This window comes from Callospermophilus lateralis, chromosome 16 (assembly GCF_048772815.1).
Source record: "Callospermophilus lateralis isolate mCalLat2 chromosome 16, mCalLat2.hap1, whole genome shotgun sequence".
Taxonomy (NCBI): domain Eukaryota; kingdom Metazoa; phylum Chordata; class Mammalia; order Rodentia; family Sciuridae; genus Callospermophilus; species Callospermophilus lateralis.
Genome location: NC_135320.1, coordinates 15,764,634 through 15,780,444, shown reverse-complemented (window position 1 = coordinate 15,780,444; position 15,811 = coordinate 15,764,634). Strand labels below are relative to the sequence as shown.

Here is a 15,811-nt window from a genome sequence, read left to right as displayed (position 1 = left end):
AATATAACAATTATAGATTCTTTAAAAAACCTTATATATATATATATATATATATATATATATATATATATATATATATGGCATGCGCTACAACATTCATTCCTAAATTCATTTTTTTTTTTTTTTAGAGAGGGAGGGAGAGAGGGAGGGAGAGAGAATTTTTTTTTTTTTAATATTTGTTTTTTTTTTAGTTTTGGGCGGACACAACATCTTTGTTTGTATGTGGTGCTGAGGATCTAACCCGGGCCGCACGCATGCCAGGCGAGCGTGCTACCGCTTGAGCCACATCCCCAGCTCCTCTAAATTCATTTTTAAAGATCAAATAGTTGACAAGCAGGAAGTATCTTGTCAGCTTGTATAGATACTTGCAACAGCTGAATTGTCCAAAAGGGCTGATTAGTTAAGCTCTGTGCTGCCATCCTGTTTGGTTTCCCTACTCTTATTTTTTTTAACCACAGGACGTTAAATAGTCCTTAATCATCTAACCTTTATTACCTTTGACCTCAGACTCCCTTTTCTCTCCCTCTCTGTTTAATAAGGTGTGATTTACATATCAAAGTTTACGTTTATTGTATGTGCACAATTCAGTGATTTTTAACAGGTACCTACAAAGTTCCTGTAAACATTATCACAGTCCAATTAGAACACACTTCTATTATGCCAAAAAAACCCCATGCCTAAGTGATGTACTCCTGACTCTACTCCAGCCCATGGCAACCACATGTGTACTTTCTGTCTCCATAGATCGGCATCTTAAGAACCTTTGCATCAGGGTTCTTTCACTTGGCTGTATTTTCAAGTTTTGTACATGCTGTAGCTTGTATGAATTATGGCAGGAAATACTTTTTATAGCAGGAAATGTTCTGTTGACTAGATTTACCACATTATGTTTATCCAGACATCAGTCAATGAATAGTTGAATTACTAGTTTTTGGCTGTTAGGAATAATGTTGCTATGAGCATTCAGGTGTATATCATTGTTTTCTTTCATTTGGCTGGATTCTTAGGAGGGGAATTACTGGACTATATAGTAAGTTTATTTAACTTTTTAAGAAATAGATAAACTTCTTTCTGTAATGGTTGCACTGTTTATGTTCCCACCAAAGTTGTATGATTGTATGAAGTTCCAGTTTCTAAATATTCTCACTGATAAACACTGCATCCCCCCCGCCCCCAACTAGCCCACAGTGATGGGAATTGAACCTGTGACTTTTATGTGCTAAGTACACAATACCACTGAGCTACATCTCCAGCCCTGTTGTTTATAAATAGCTATAAATGGATGTGCATTGTTATCTCGTTTAGTTACAGTATGCCACAAGCCTAATTAATGATGTAGAGCATCAATTTATATGCTTTTTGGTATTGGGAATTGAACCCAGAGGCTTATTTTTTGGTTTTGTTTTATTTTTTTAATTAATTTAATTTTTTTTTTAACTAATTGCTTTTATTTTTTAAATACATTACAGCGGTTATTTTTTTATTTTGAGACAGGCCTCTAACTTGTGATCCTTTTTTATTTTGAGGCTGGCCTCTAACTTGTGATTCTCTTGACTCATCCTTCCAAGTTGCTGAGATTACTGGTGTGCCACTGTGCCTAGATCATTTTAATTGGGTTCTTATTATTGAGTTGTAGGTATTCTCTATGTGTTTTGAATGTAAGCCTTTATTAGAAATATGATTTTCAAAGCTTTTTGTAATTGAAAAGGCTTTTTAAACACTTCTTTAAAATTGTTTAGATCCCCAGTTCTTGGCAAGATAAAACACATTCTGCAGGTGTCAGGGTTCCTTCGAAGGTAAATAGTATTTTCTAAATTGAACTAAACCTCAGTTTTTCCTCTTGCTCTCTCCCCTCCCCCCTTTTTTTTCTTTTAAGATTTTGTCTTTTTAGGAATTACAGTCTTTTTTTGAAATATGACTTGTTTTGTCCTCTGTGAGCAAAATTATTTTGAAAGCAATGTTTTCTTTAAGGCTAATCACATAAAACTCACTATTGAAACTATTTCTCAGTTCCAGTTAGGCTTCAATGTATCTTTATCCTTATATCCTGTACTGAGTTCCTACCATTGTTCTATTTTTTAGGACTTTTTTTTTTTTTTTCCTTTCTGACAATCTATTGATTGTGGAGTAGAAATAGATCATTATTGTCAACCATCTCCTTCATTGCTGTCACCTCTAAAAATCAATACTTAGGTGATCTAATTTATGGCTAATATTACTGCTTATCATAGAGCAATAATAGTAATAAAAATAACGAATATTAGGAAGTAATACAGTTTTAAGAAATTTTTCAGTGTCCATAGTAATTTCTTCTGGCTATATTTCTTTATACTATTAGAAAGCATGAGGAAATTCCTTTCATATGAAAAAGTATTTTAGATGGATCTCTGAGCATCTTGTGTTTATCTTTAGGGATTAAGCTTTTCCCAGCCTAGATCATCTATATAGCAAATGCGGACAATTCTTATTATTATTTGCAGATTCACTCTTGGAGAATTTGTCTATTTGTTAAAAATTATTTATAATCCCCAAATCAATACAGCACTTACACAATTATTTGCAGGTTTGTGTAGAGTAGCAAAGAACTTGAATTACTTGCTGTATGTTTTCCTAAGGGGTAGGACAAGCCTTAGCTCTCTCTGCCTTTGTGTCTCAGCTGTTATCCAGAAATAAGCAAAGGATGGTGACCTTAGGGGCCAGGACAGTCAAACAATTTCTGCACTGGAGACAGTTGACAAGGCTTGAAACTCAAATCTGATGCCAGTTCCTGGGACTTGTTTTCATTTTTGTATAGTAAGAAAAACAGACAACCAGGTTGAATTTTTAAGATTTGATATTGTAATTTATTTGAGATATGTCTGTATGTGCACTACGTATTTTCCGTAGAAACAGTGGTTCAGTGTTTGCTAGTCAGTATTTGTTAGCTTTATATAACATTATTATAGATAATGAGAATTGGCTGTATATTACTTTCAGACAATTATTAAACTTTTCTGAACTTTGTTTCCTTATGTGTTAAATAATTTGTGAATCTCTATCTTTCAGTATAGGAACTGGCACCTATGGAATTATCTTATCTCTGTGATACAGTCTAACCTAGGCCTGGTTGGATGTTGGTCAGAATGCTTCAGAGCCAGTGATTGATCCATTGTTAGCAGGTTGGCTTAGTCTTTTTATTGGAGTTTTTGATCCTCTCTGGAACCTGCCTTTGCATTTGTTAGGGTTTAGCTCTGGCAGGGTCAGCCCATGGGCCCTCCCACTCCCTTGGCCTTCAAGGATTTTTTTCCTTGGATTTAAAATCTCCTTGTGTTGCCTTTGTAAATGGTTTCTTTGTCCTTTTTTGAAATCTATTTTGGCTTTAGTCTGCAGTAAAGAATGGATCTTTCTTTTGTCTTCAAGTAATCTCTGTATGCGGAGGAGTCACAGATTTCTAGCCCCAAGGTGTGTCTGCTAAGCTCTGTAACTGGGTCTTTTGAGCTGTACTCAAATCTGAATACTTAAGTGGGCAGAATGCCTACATTATATTTCTTCTTAAGTGGGCACAAGACTTCTTTGAGCCTATCCTCAAGTCAATTCTTTTACTGTCATCTACACAAGACAAAAATTTGAACACACTCTGTTTCTTGGTGAAAGTATTTTTTCTCCTTTCAAATTACTCAAGGCAGAAACTTGAATGTCAATTCTCTTTGTTTAATTTTATTCGTGCTCATTTGCAGGGCTCACAAATCCAAAATAATCAACAAGAATACTTGTAATATTTTCCTTCTCTCTCTCTTCCTTTCTTCTCTTATCTAGTTGCCTCCCCAATTCTACAGTAACTTTATAAAGCCCCAAAGACACCTTAATTTTTCATAATACACATTGGATGTTTATAGTAATGGTAGCTGGCATAAAGTCAGAAGAAAAAATTCTTTAGAAATAGAAGAAAAATGTTAATTGCATTCTATAAGTTATCCAACAGATTAATAACTAATTATATATATATATATATATATATATATTTGGTACTGGGGATTGCACTCAACCACTGAACATCAGCTCTATTTTGTATTTTTATGTAGAGGCAGTATCTCATTGAGTTGCTTAGTGCCTTGCCATTGCTGAGGCTGGCTTTGAACTCATGATCTTCCTGTCTCAGCCTCCTGAGTTGCTGGGATTACAGGCATGTGCTGCTGTGCCTGGCTAATAAATTAATTTAAAATGTATTTATCTCTAAGATTTATGTTTGTGGAATGCCTTATTCTCTAGTATCAGATATAATACTGTTGACATACAGTGCTTTTGATATACATACTATTTTGCCATTATGCTTTATTTAAAAAATCAAAGCATGAAGAATAAGCCTTTTATGCTTTGTTTATAGTGTTTGCCTCCATCTTAGTTGCAAACCTTTTGGTTTTTGTGACCATAGCTAAATTTACCTATTTTCTTCATGTTTTAGAGAAACATTTATTATTTTAGACCCTGTGTCAGCTTTAGAGGATACAGCAGTACATAAGATATGTCCCTTAACCATTAAATTCTATGCGATGTTTAAGAACTAGTAATAGAAACATGGTATTGCTCTACTGGGTGTTCTTCATTTAGTTCTGTAAATATTTATTGAGCATTTTTATAAATCAGTCATATTCTGGCCCTGGATATCTTTAGGTACTTTAGAGATAAATATTCAGTGAAATAAAAGAGCCAATGAAAATGATTTCTGGGAAAAATGAGATCTGAAGCTGTTCAACTTAGCTTTTTAAATGACATTATATTAAAATTGAACAGATTTTATTTCAGTTTCCTGAATCTGCTTGGTGGAAAAATCTTGATTGTAATGTTCCAGTATACATATGAGATCCAGTCATGGTTGCTCTGGACATTTGTATTTGAATATATTAGCCCTTTGAGTAGAAATATGTAAATGAACTGTCTGTTCTTGTTACTTTTGACATATGAAACATAAATTTACCTAGGGCCTTTGGTCCATTTTCAGTAACTCTTTAAAATCAGTATTTTCAATCTGGTGTAAACATGTTTAAAAGGAAGTAGTGCTTGGATATCCATGGACAGAGAGAAGGCCTGAGGGTTGGAACCTATTTCTGGTAAGTTCTGGGACTTGTTTCCTACTCCTGTAGAGCAGAGAACAAGTCTCTAATCCTGTTAGCATCAGAGTAGTTAAGAGGTTTTTTTCAGTATTACACAGAAACCACAAGAAACATTTCAGCAAGTGTTATTACATTAGAACAATTAATCATGTTAATTATGTAGTTAATTAGATATTAAATATCTAGTAACTGAGACTTTTGCTGATTCTGTTTTCTCCCCTTTCCTGTATCTACCTTTGGACTATTTTGTGTCTGCATTATACTTCATGGAAAGAATGAAACCTACTCTTGTCCACATTTTATAAGTAACTAGAAGTATTCTGAGATAGTAACAAGTAAGTTACTATCTCAGAATACTTCTAGTTATTTATAAAATTATTTATAAAAAGTATTTAGTTACTATTAATAAAGTGTCATTGTAATTTAATAAAACATCTTTACACATACATTTTCATCTCATTGACTTTTTTACTAGTTTCATAGAAACCAAATAATTGATTCATCTACTCCCCCTTGTGGTAAATATTTAGAGTTAGCCAAAATGCTTTTACTTGTAGTTATTAACTATCAATACTGTTTTTACCAATGAGAACTGAAATTTAAATAATTTAAAACACATTTTAAGGCTCATTTAGATTGGGCTTTTTATGATAATTAGATTGTGGCTCATGCTGAATGCTGTTTACATTTAGAATTAGGTGCATGCGCCTATCTGGAGTAGGATACAGGCATTTACAGTTTGAATCTGTCTTTTAAATTTAATTTATAATTAAAGTAGATATGTAAGTAGATTACATAATTCTCAGGTTATTCTGATATGCAGTCAGGGTTGAGAACCACTTGTGTAAGTTATGATCTTCTATAACTAATTCTGTATGGAAGAATGTGCATCATAATATCTAATAATAGTTTGTCATCTGTCTTGTACTTTCTAGTATATGAAGCACTTTCACATAATCTATACAGTCTTCCTTCCCAAGGATCCCTTTTGTTTAGTAACAACCAGACTTCAGATAGTAACTAACTAGTTTTAGATTGTATAGCAGTTAAAAGAGAGAACCAGGATTAGTAATCCAGATATCTTGACCTTAAATCCTGCCTTTCTTACCTTATCACAGTCTGCAACTGAACTGATAAATCTTTTTTTTTTTTTTTTAAATATTTATTTTTTAGTTTTCGGCGGACACAACATCTTTGTTTGTATGTGGTGCTGAGGATCGAACCCGGGCCGCACGCATGCCAGGCGGGCACGCTACTGCTTGAGCCACATCCTTAGCCCCTGATAAATCTTGAATTATTTCATCTTTAGAGTAATTTTCTGGTTATGTTTTAGGGAGTACTTTTTGCCTGTGACTGTGGTCTATGAATCAGCTTTATATGAAATACTTAACAATGTGGTGACTTCATACAAACAGTGTAAAGCTCCTAATGGGGATTTCCTTGCTCTCTGTAAGAGAGCTTTCTTTCTATCCATACTGAGTTGTCAAACTATTGGACATCATATGAGATTAATATAGATGTAAATAAGAATATAGACAATTTATACCTAAACTTAATATATATTGACTTTTATGAGATATAAGCTTTGGTTATTGACTAATTGAAAAAATAAGCTAGATTAGATCGAATTACTACCAAAGAAGTCATCTACATCTTATATTAGAATTTTATTATTTATCATTGCTCATAATAAATGAGCTTTTGTCAGCCTTGATCATTTCTAATATTATAGGATACATAAATATTTCTTATTTGTTTTAATAAACTGTTTTCTTTAATGTTTAGCTGTTAAAGATAATAGTCAACCATTAGCATTAAGACTTATTATTTCATAGACTTTTCTATGAAGTTATATTCAATGTAATGAATATAAATAACATTGGAATCTATTGAATACAAAGTCAAATTTATACCTCATCTGGCTTGTTTTATACATCTTCTTGAGTACTGTTTCATTTTTTCTTTTGACAGTTTGTACCTTTCTATTATAAATACAAAAGTATTATTTGTTTATTTTATTAGAACATTTATGGTCTTATTTTTTCATTCTTTCACTAGCCCATTGTTTATTGAAAATCCTATTGCATATGATTAAAACACACTAACAACAAAACCATGTAATGATGAAAATGTTCCTTTTACCCTAGACCTGTCAATCCTCTTTCTCAAAAGCAGCTATAAATGTTTTTTGTTGTTGTTGTTGTTGTTTGTTTGTTTTCTGTCTCATCTTTTCTGGTTGTTCTATTTAATAGAGATGTCAAATGTAAGTTGTAATAATCAACATCACACTATAGTTTTCTGGTAACATTTTATGTGTTCTAGTTGTATATCAATTTCTAAATAAATATTGTGACATTGCTATTTAAGTTCTGCTTTTTTAAAATGATTTTTGTATTTTAAATTTATTTTCAATATATTAATGTTTTCAGATTATTAGGTAATTATAATTAAATATATGCCTCCGTGTTGCTTTAAAATTAAGAAATGCCATCTATTAAAAAAATGGTGTTTTTTTTATTCTAGCTTTTTTTAAACAAATGGTGTTTAAGCTAGATTTTGACAGTATATTCTACATGTATATTTTCATTGTTATTGAAATTATTTCTATCATTATTAACCATCTTGTTAAGGCAATATGAAAAGCAAGTTATGTGAAAAAACATTAAGAAATTAAACTTTAAGCCTTAATTCTGAAAGTTGCCACTTTGTTTTTAGACAGTAAACAGATAGCAGAACAGAGACCAGTGACATCTGTGACGATAGCCTGTCTAGTTCCTTTTGACCCAGAACTCTGAAATTTAGACTCCATCTGTTAATAAGGCAGTGTGGAATATGGAATGAAAGCCTTAATTTTTCAGATTCTTAGCCCCTTTGTCACTTGAACTTACTTGTGCATTGTGCCTTATAGGAAACAAAATTCCAGCGATTTCAACCTTTTAAATTGATTTCTTAACTCTATAGTTCTGATTATATATATATATATATTAAATTGGTTAACTAGTATAACTAGATTCTTAAGGGACAATGAAAATATGTCTCTGTTAACATTTTACATTCAGTAGATTATCTTTAAAGGGTAAATGAGTTATTGAGTCATTTTACAAAACAGTATTTTCTATACTGTATTCATATTGTGAAAGTAATTATAGTTTGACCTTTTTTTTTAATGAGGAAAACTTTTTTCCTAACATTCTATGTTTTGATCTCTATGAAAATTCAAGTTCTCAAAACATTCAGATCCAATGTTAAGTTTTGTATGTACTTTTCTAAGTTTAATCAGACACTTTTTTTAAATGAAATTTTGTTTTCCTCAGATTGTCTATAATAATAGTAAGGAATTATATCAGGTCTTGAAATGATTTTGCACTTATGTTTTAGTTTCTGGATAAAGGCTACTTATAGTTTATAAGTAAGGAAACAAAAATGCAAAACATTTAAGATTGCTTCAGTCACTTCACTTCTAAAAATATGAAAAGACTGCAAAGAAGTTAATTCTCTTTGTTGAGTTCTTTTTGATTTAATCTACCTATCTCAATACTTTTCAAGTGAAATCAGTTCTTAAAAAAATAACACTAATAGAATATGACAGCAACATAATAGGTGAAAGCATTATCCTTATCTGATTTTGGCTGAAGATTGCAACCGAACAATTTGGTTAAATTTGTATAGTTTGTGTATTTCCTAAATTACAAACCAATTCATCTTGTACCCTTTTAACATCCAAGCATACTAATTTATGAGTTTTTTCCCCCCTGTGGTCAGTAGAAATTTAAATTGAATTCTTAACTATATAGTTCTATTTATAGGCACTGTTGTTTTTAGTGGCACTCAGAAGATACTTCCAGTTACATATTTCTTAAAAAAACAGAAAATAAGTGAAACACACATTACTAGAAGCCCAATCTCAAAAATGTTGACTGGAAAATATGATCGATTCAGTTGCAGAAGTTAAACTAGCATAACTAGATGTGGTCATGTGTTATTTATATATACAATAGTCTTAGGAAACAGTCCTTATATTCTCAGTGTGCTTGTACCAGAGTGAGGAACCAACATCATCTGGAGTTGGGGACTGAGAAAGCCTTCCCTCCTTTCTCGCTCTTCTCCTGGGAGAATATTCCATCCAGGATCATGTAAAAAGTTAATATCAAATGAGAAGTGTGAAGTTTGTGGGAACACTGGGACTCACAGAGCTCTGTGGAGAGTACCTGATGGCCACTTTCTGCTAGACAGTCGGAGCTCCAAAAGGCAGAGAATGTGGTGTTGGCCCTGGAGGAGTTTAGCATTTATCTGCTGGGAGTGGGATGCTCTAAGCACTTATATTTTATTTATGTCATCCTGTGGTTTCAATCCTAGAATCATCAAATTTGAGCAAATGATAAGTGAAAGTATTGGTAAAGAACTTAAACTTCATATGAATATATCATGATTCTTTTGACATTAGTGACCTACCGGATAAGCAACTCTCTTTGGAGACTTGTAGGTTTCAACTTTATGCACCATAGTATTTTTTTTTTTTTTTTTTGCAGAAAACTCAGGTGAATTGTTTTTTCCTTTTTTATATTAAAGTAATAATTAGATTTCCATTCAACTTTCATATCTGTAGCTAGCAAGTATTTGCATATTCTAGCCCTCTTTAAACGCTCCTGTGCTAAATAAATGAGCATAAATTAAAAGAGCTCTGTAAGGGCATATTATTAATATTTTTTATAAAAATGCTGCTACGATTGCAGGTCCTTTTGGAATAAATCATGGGATTGAGCTTCATTCAGATGTGGTGGAATATGCCAAGGAAAAACTGGAGAGCTTCATCAAAAATAGTGATAGCTTTGATAAGTAAGTATTCATATCTGTAGTTTTGGTTTGAAAGCACTTGAATAAATAAATATGTATAATATGTCTAGAACACTATAGCTTAATATTTATCTTTCTCAGTTGAATGAAGCAAAATCAGTTATAAATGAGGAAAAAATTAGGAAAGTTACTTTATGCTATCATTGTTCCATGTATAACATTTTCTGTATCAATTTGCCAAATTATACAGTAAATTATATATAAATAGCATTTATTTAGTAATTTTGTGTTCTTCTCATTTTGTTAGTAATATTCCATTGATTAAACATCATACAAGTATCTTTTGGAAATAAAAAATAAAGATGCTTGTGTTTATAGTACTCTTATTGAGCTGGTTTTGAAAATTTTGGTAGTAATTTAATGGTTCTATCTAATTTGATTTGTAACATAAAGTTGGTACCTGTCGGCATACAAAGGGACTTTGTTTTAAATATTTAGTTATTTTATGATATATCCAGAAAAAATTGTCACTGAAATACATTGATAAATATCTTATGGTAGGATTGTATGTAAGAAAAAAAATTATTTTTGTTTTTTGGTACTGGAGATTGAACCCAGAGGAGCTTTACTACCTATCTACTTTCCCAATACTTTTTAAAAAAGTGTTTTTGAGACAAGGCCTTGCTAAATTGCAAAGGCTGGCCTTGAATATGTAATTCTTCAGCCTTAGCCTCCTAAATCCCTGGGATTACAGGTGTGTACCATTGTTCCTGGCTGAAAGTTTTTTATGGAAACATTGTTTTAAAGAAATATTGCACGGGATTTGATCCTTGAGCTGGCAGGGAAGGTTGAGCTGGTGTATAATCTTACTAGAAATCTGCCTTGACAATACTATGGACCAGGGGCTCTTAGCTGAAATCTGTGAGCTGTGAAATTATGTAAATTTGGAGGACTTTCACATCTCTCATTTTTCTTTATAACTTTTCATATTTTCAGAAAGAAAGCCTTAAAAGGGTAGAAAACGTAAGCTTAGATCATAGTCACTTTATGTAACAAAGTTTATGTAACATTCAGAGTTCCATCTGTGCTTGTTGGGAGTGGACCCTCATCTTCAGCCCTGATTGTCACATTGGTGACAATCAATGTGAGAAACTTAGGGGAATCTGGATCATAACTGGGGGCTTTTCTCTAAAGAGAATTGGCTTGGAAGATAGTGCTAAGAGACTAGCCAAGAAGACCCTGTGAATATCTTCAGGGGTGTGTCTTTTCCTTTTCCTTTCTTTCTTTGCCCTTCTTCCCCTGGTGCTTTTATTCCCCCTTGCCATTGCTGGTTTGTCCTTTTCTGGCAAATGACACTTGAACTCATTGCTAATGTCCTGCAGTGAAATCCTCAGTGCTTCGAGGTAGGGTAAGGTCTTAGGCCTACCTAGATATGATTATAACTGGGTTGGTTATTAAAGACCTCAGTTCTGAATGCTTGGGAGAGTTGGGGAGTTCTCAGGATTTTTTTTTTTTTTTAATATAATTAATTCAATAGATTAAGCCACTGGAATTTTCTGTATCAATTTGCCAAAGAGGATACCTTCTCTTATTTATAATTATCTATAAATAATTAACATTTAATTTGCATTTTCAGTGATTTGCAATTGCTTACTATGTTGGTTCATATTTTATTTCCAAGACAAACACACTTGTCAGAGATAAAAAGTTTTTAACCCAAGTTATTTGATTAGAAATTAGGATTCAACTTTAGTATCTTTTGTGTTTTTATCATTTCTGTCTTATGATTTCTAGCCATGGTAAGTGCTTTAAGATGTGGACAATGATTATTTTTTATATAGTTTTTAGAACTATAGAATTTTTGAACTTATTTAATTCCTCATTTGTTTTGATGTTAATATAAATGTATGGCTTTCTGAAGACATTTCAGTTTAAAATGTATAAAAGTAATGGTTGTAAAAACATTTAAAGTTTCTTGTAGGGTCTGTTAGTTATTAATAAATTTCATCTATTAATAAAGACAATTCAATTTTGGATCATTAATTAGGTAGAACAGACTTAAATAAGTATCTTAAATTACTGAAGCAACTCAAGTTTATTGCTGATAAGTGGGTATTGTTCTGGGAAACAGTAAAACATCATGATTTTAAGTTTTTCTATCTTGATGTAATTTAAATATTAATCCGTAACACTTAAATTTGAAAACTCTGTATATTTGGCTCAATTAAAGAACTTTTAAAAAGTTGTTTTCATACAGTTGTAAAATCATAAGATTTCAGTGAACTTGTCTTTCTTGAGTTTCATTTTGTTGCTACTAGGTTACACAGGTCTGTTATTCATAAAATGGTAATTCATAAAATACATTGATATGACTGGTCTAAATGTTTCTCTGTCATTTTATCTTACTGTTTTTAAATAACTAATCCTTATGATACACTTGTATCTGAAGTGTTACAACTTATTTTTGAAACAAGTTCTTATATTAATAAGCTAGTTTGAAGAAGACAGTTCAGGAAATTTTATTATCCTGATTTTTTTTTTTTTTTTTTTTTTTTTTGGTGCTGGGGACTGAACTTGGGGCCTTGTGTTTTCTAGGCAAGCACTCTAACACTGAGCCACATCCCTAGCACTTATTATCCTAAATTTCAAGCAGTGTTCTATAATATTACTGTTACATATTTCAGATTATAAGTTTCATATACATAAAGTGTCATACATATGAAAATGTTTCATTTTATGTAAAGTAGTGAGTGGTTGGAAGTTAATCAAAGTTCATAGGTTGTTCAGTGGGTTTGTTTTAAAGTTTCTTTTATATAATTTTGTTTTGATAACAAATTATAAAAGTGTGCTCTTCACTTTTTTTTAGTTGGCAAAAGAGGGATATTTTCTTTCTGTTTTTTAATTAATTATTTTTAAAAATTAGGTATATATGATAGCAGAATGCATTTTGATTGATTGTACACAATTGCAGCATAATTTTATGTTTCTATGGTTATATATGATGTAGTGTCACACCATATGTGCAGTCACACATGTACCTTGATAATGATGTCCATATCATTCCTCCATCTTTCCTGACCCCATACCCCCTGCCTACCCTACCTCTCCTTTGCCCAAAGTTCCTCTATTTCTCCTATGCCTCCCCCCTTCCCTGTCATGGATCAGCTTTTTGTTTTAACGATTCCTTTAAAATTTTTTATGTTTGAGGATAGTATTTATTTTCAGTAAATTTTCTACTTATATTCAATTTTAAAAATATATGTGTAGGGCTCTTTCTGTGGCTCAGCCGTACAGTCCTCCCTTAGCATGTGCAAGGCCCTGGGTTTGATCCTAAGCAACACGTAGAAACGAATGAATGAAATAAAGGTATTGTGTCCAACTACAACTAAAAAATAAATACTATAAAAAAAAAGTCTGTGTAAAGTAGTATTAAAAATCCCCTTTCCAAGCAATGTCATTGTATTTTAATTGTTTATGGGTCATAAAAAATATACATTTTAATTAATAAGATATGAAGTGAGGAAAATTAATTACTAATTATGTATCCCTTAGTATCGGATTATCCTTGATTATGTTTCACATGGAGAAAATGAATAGCTAAAACCTAGTACTCTTCGTATTTATCTGTTGGTTTGATTTATTTATTTTTTTGTTGTTTAAATCAGTCCCTTTTTCAAAAGTATTGTCACGTTACTTAAGATTTAAACTACACTTTTAAAGCTTTCTTTTACTTAATTTTTAATTTTTTAAAAATAAATTACAGTGGAATGCATTACAATTCTTATTACACATAGAACACAATCTTTCATATCTCTGGTTGTATATAAATTGTGTTCACACCAATTCGTGTCTTCATACATGTACTATGGATAATGATGTCCATCACTTAAAGGTTTCTTACACAAATTTATTGGAGTTCAGAGTGAACTCCATAATATAATGGAGGGCTGGAGGAAATCTATAAGTATATTAGCTTTAGAATGTATGATGGTAGTTGACCTTGTAAGAAATATAAATATGTGGCTTTTGTTTGTTTTGGTATTAGGGATTTGTCTTTTTGTTCTGTTTTTGGTACTGTGGATGGAACCCAGGGGCATGCTACCACTGAGCTACATTCCTAGCCCTTTTCTTATTTTTTACTTTGCAACAGCATCTCACTAAATTGCCCAAACTGGTCTTGAACTTTGGATATTCCTGTCTTAGCCTTCCCAGTTGCTGAGATTTATAGACATGCATCACCATGCCTGCAAATACTTTTTTTTGTGTGTAATAATGCTTGGATCCTATGTTGTAAAAATGGTATTTCTTCTTTAGATACAAGAATATTTATTGTAGTACATGTCTTTTAAACTTCCTATGTCTTATGTCATCAGCAAATTAATGGGGTGGATACTCTGAATTTACTGTATGTAAAGATGGAAGACGGGGATCTTTTATCCTTTGATACCTATAATATTCCCAAACTAACTGAAATTTCCTTTTAAAACACTCTGATTTCAGGGGTCTTCTAAAACATTTGCAAACTTTTTCTGCAAATGTCTAGATATTAAATCTTCTAGGCTTCCTGGGTGAAAAGGTTTTTGTTGCAACCACTGATTTTGTGGAGATGTTGTGGGGAAGAAGCAGTCATAGTCACCAAGAAAATGAGTGGAACTGGAGATGTTCTAGTAACTATAAAAACAAGCTGTAGATGGGAGTTGGCCTGCTTTCCACAGTTCGCTGACCTCTGTAATGGTTTTGACATTCTTAAAAACATGCTTTTTTAAAAAACTCACCCTGATCTAAACAAGTCTTTGGTTCTAACTTGCCTAGGATTTAGAAGCCTTGAAGTCTCTGGCTTTTCTGAGGGAAGGTGGCCACTGGAGAAAATAAATTTATATAACTCAGTATTTGTGCATGTACAGTAAGCGATCTCCCCAACTACTGTTACTTAGGATAATATTTTAGTTAAAGGATCCTAAGTTGTAAACATACACTATCAAATATTTTATAAATGGTTTGGTGATTAGTAAAACATTTATTTATAGCTGCACATGTGTATTTAATATGTATGCATCTATGTAGTTGATTGGGTTCCCTAGAACTCATAGTTCAGAGAGTACTATGTCCTTATAAGGCAGTTGGTCAGTAGATCCTGTTATCCTCTTCTCTCCAAGGTGGTTGTAATTATGATTTTGGAAATACTGTAGTAACAGTAGCCAAATGAATGCAATATGATTTGAATTATTGAGGATTTTCATTCCACATGAATAGAGGACCATTGTTTCTATATTGTCCAGTAAATGAGTCATGAGTAATAGAAATAGTAATGAGGTGATAAAGAAATAGTACCTAATATTCAATGTCTACTCACTAAAATGCCATTAACTATTCTACATTCTTTCCCTACAATCTTGGAGACAGTGTATCTACATTTCTCAGATGAAAAAACTGAGGATTAGCTAGAGAGCCTGTAACCTGAGTCAGCAAGTCTTTAAACTTAGTTCTGGTTTGGCTCTGATCATGTAAACATCTGTTTATTCTAATCTTTCTTCCTAGAAGTTAGTTGCTATCATTGAATTGCAGTCTAACAACTTAGCCCATTATGGAATTTGAAGGAGAATTTTTACTTTTTATACTATTATTTCCTTCAGATTAGAATTAAGGAATGTTCTTGAAGTGGTTAAATGCACACCTTGCTCATTAATGATATTTTGGCATGATTTTATTGGTGAGCAGAAGTGGAAAAGGCAATGCACTCCTCATCTTTTATACTTTTTGAAAGATTTAATTGAAGTGTAGTAATATCTTATATCCTAATTTCAAGTTATAGGTTTATTTTCCATGTGATTTGCATTTGAAAATTAAATATTTTTATATTGTGAACTTCTATCACTAGAGTGGTCTACTACTACATCTTTAAGAGAATTATGGCAAACCTTTTTGCT

General features: G+C 32.1%; 1 protein-coding gene across 5 annotated transcripts in view; it reads left to right on the top strand.

Moving 5' to 3' along the window:
- Pcmtd1 (protein-L-isoaspartate (D-aspartate) O-methyltransferase domain containing 1) overlaps positions 1-15,811 on the top strand; it is a 75,598-nt gene that overhangs the window by 41,226 nt on the left and 18,561 nt on the right. For 3 of the 5 annotated variants that reach the window (XM_076835841.2, XM_076835840.1, XM_076835842.1), the window contains one exon: positions 9,824-9,926. The exons of 1 other annotated variant lie outside the window; for it this stretch is intronic. In XM_076835841.2, the coding sequence (XP_076691956.1) occupies positions 9,824-9,926 (103 nt within the window). Of the gene's footprint in view, positions 1-9,823; positions 9,927-15,811 lie in introns of those variants that run through there. One more of the 5 variants, XM_076835843.1, reaches the window with a different exon arrangement.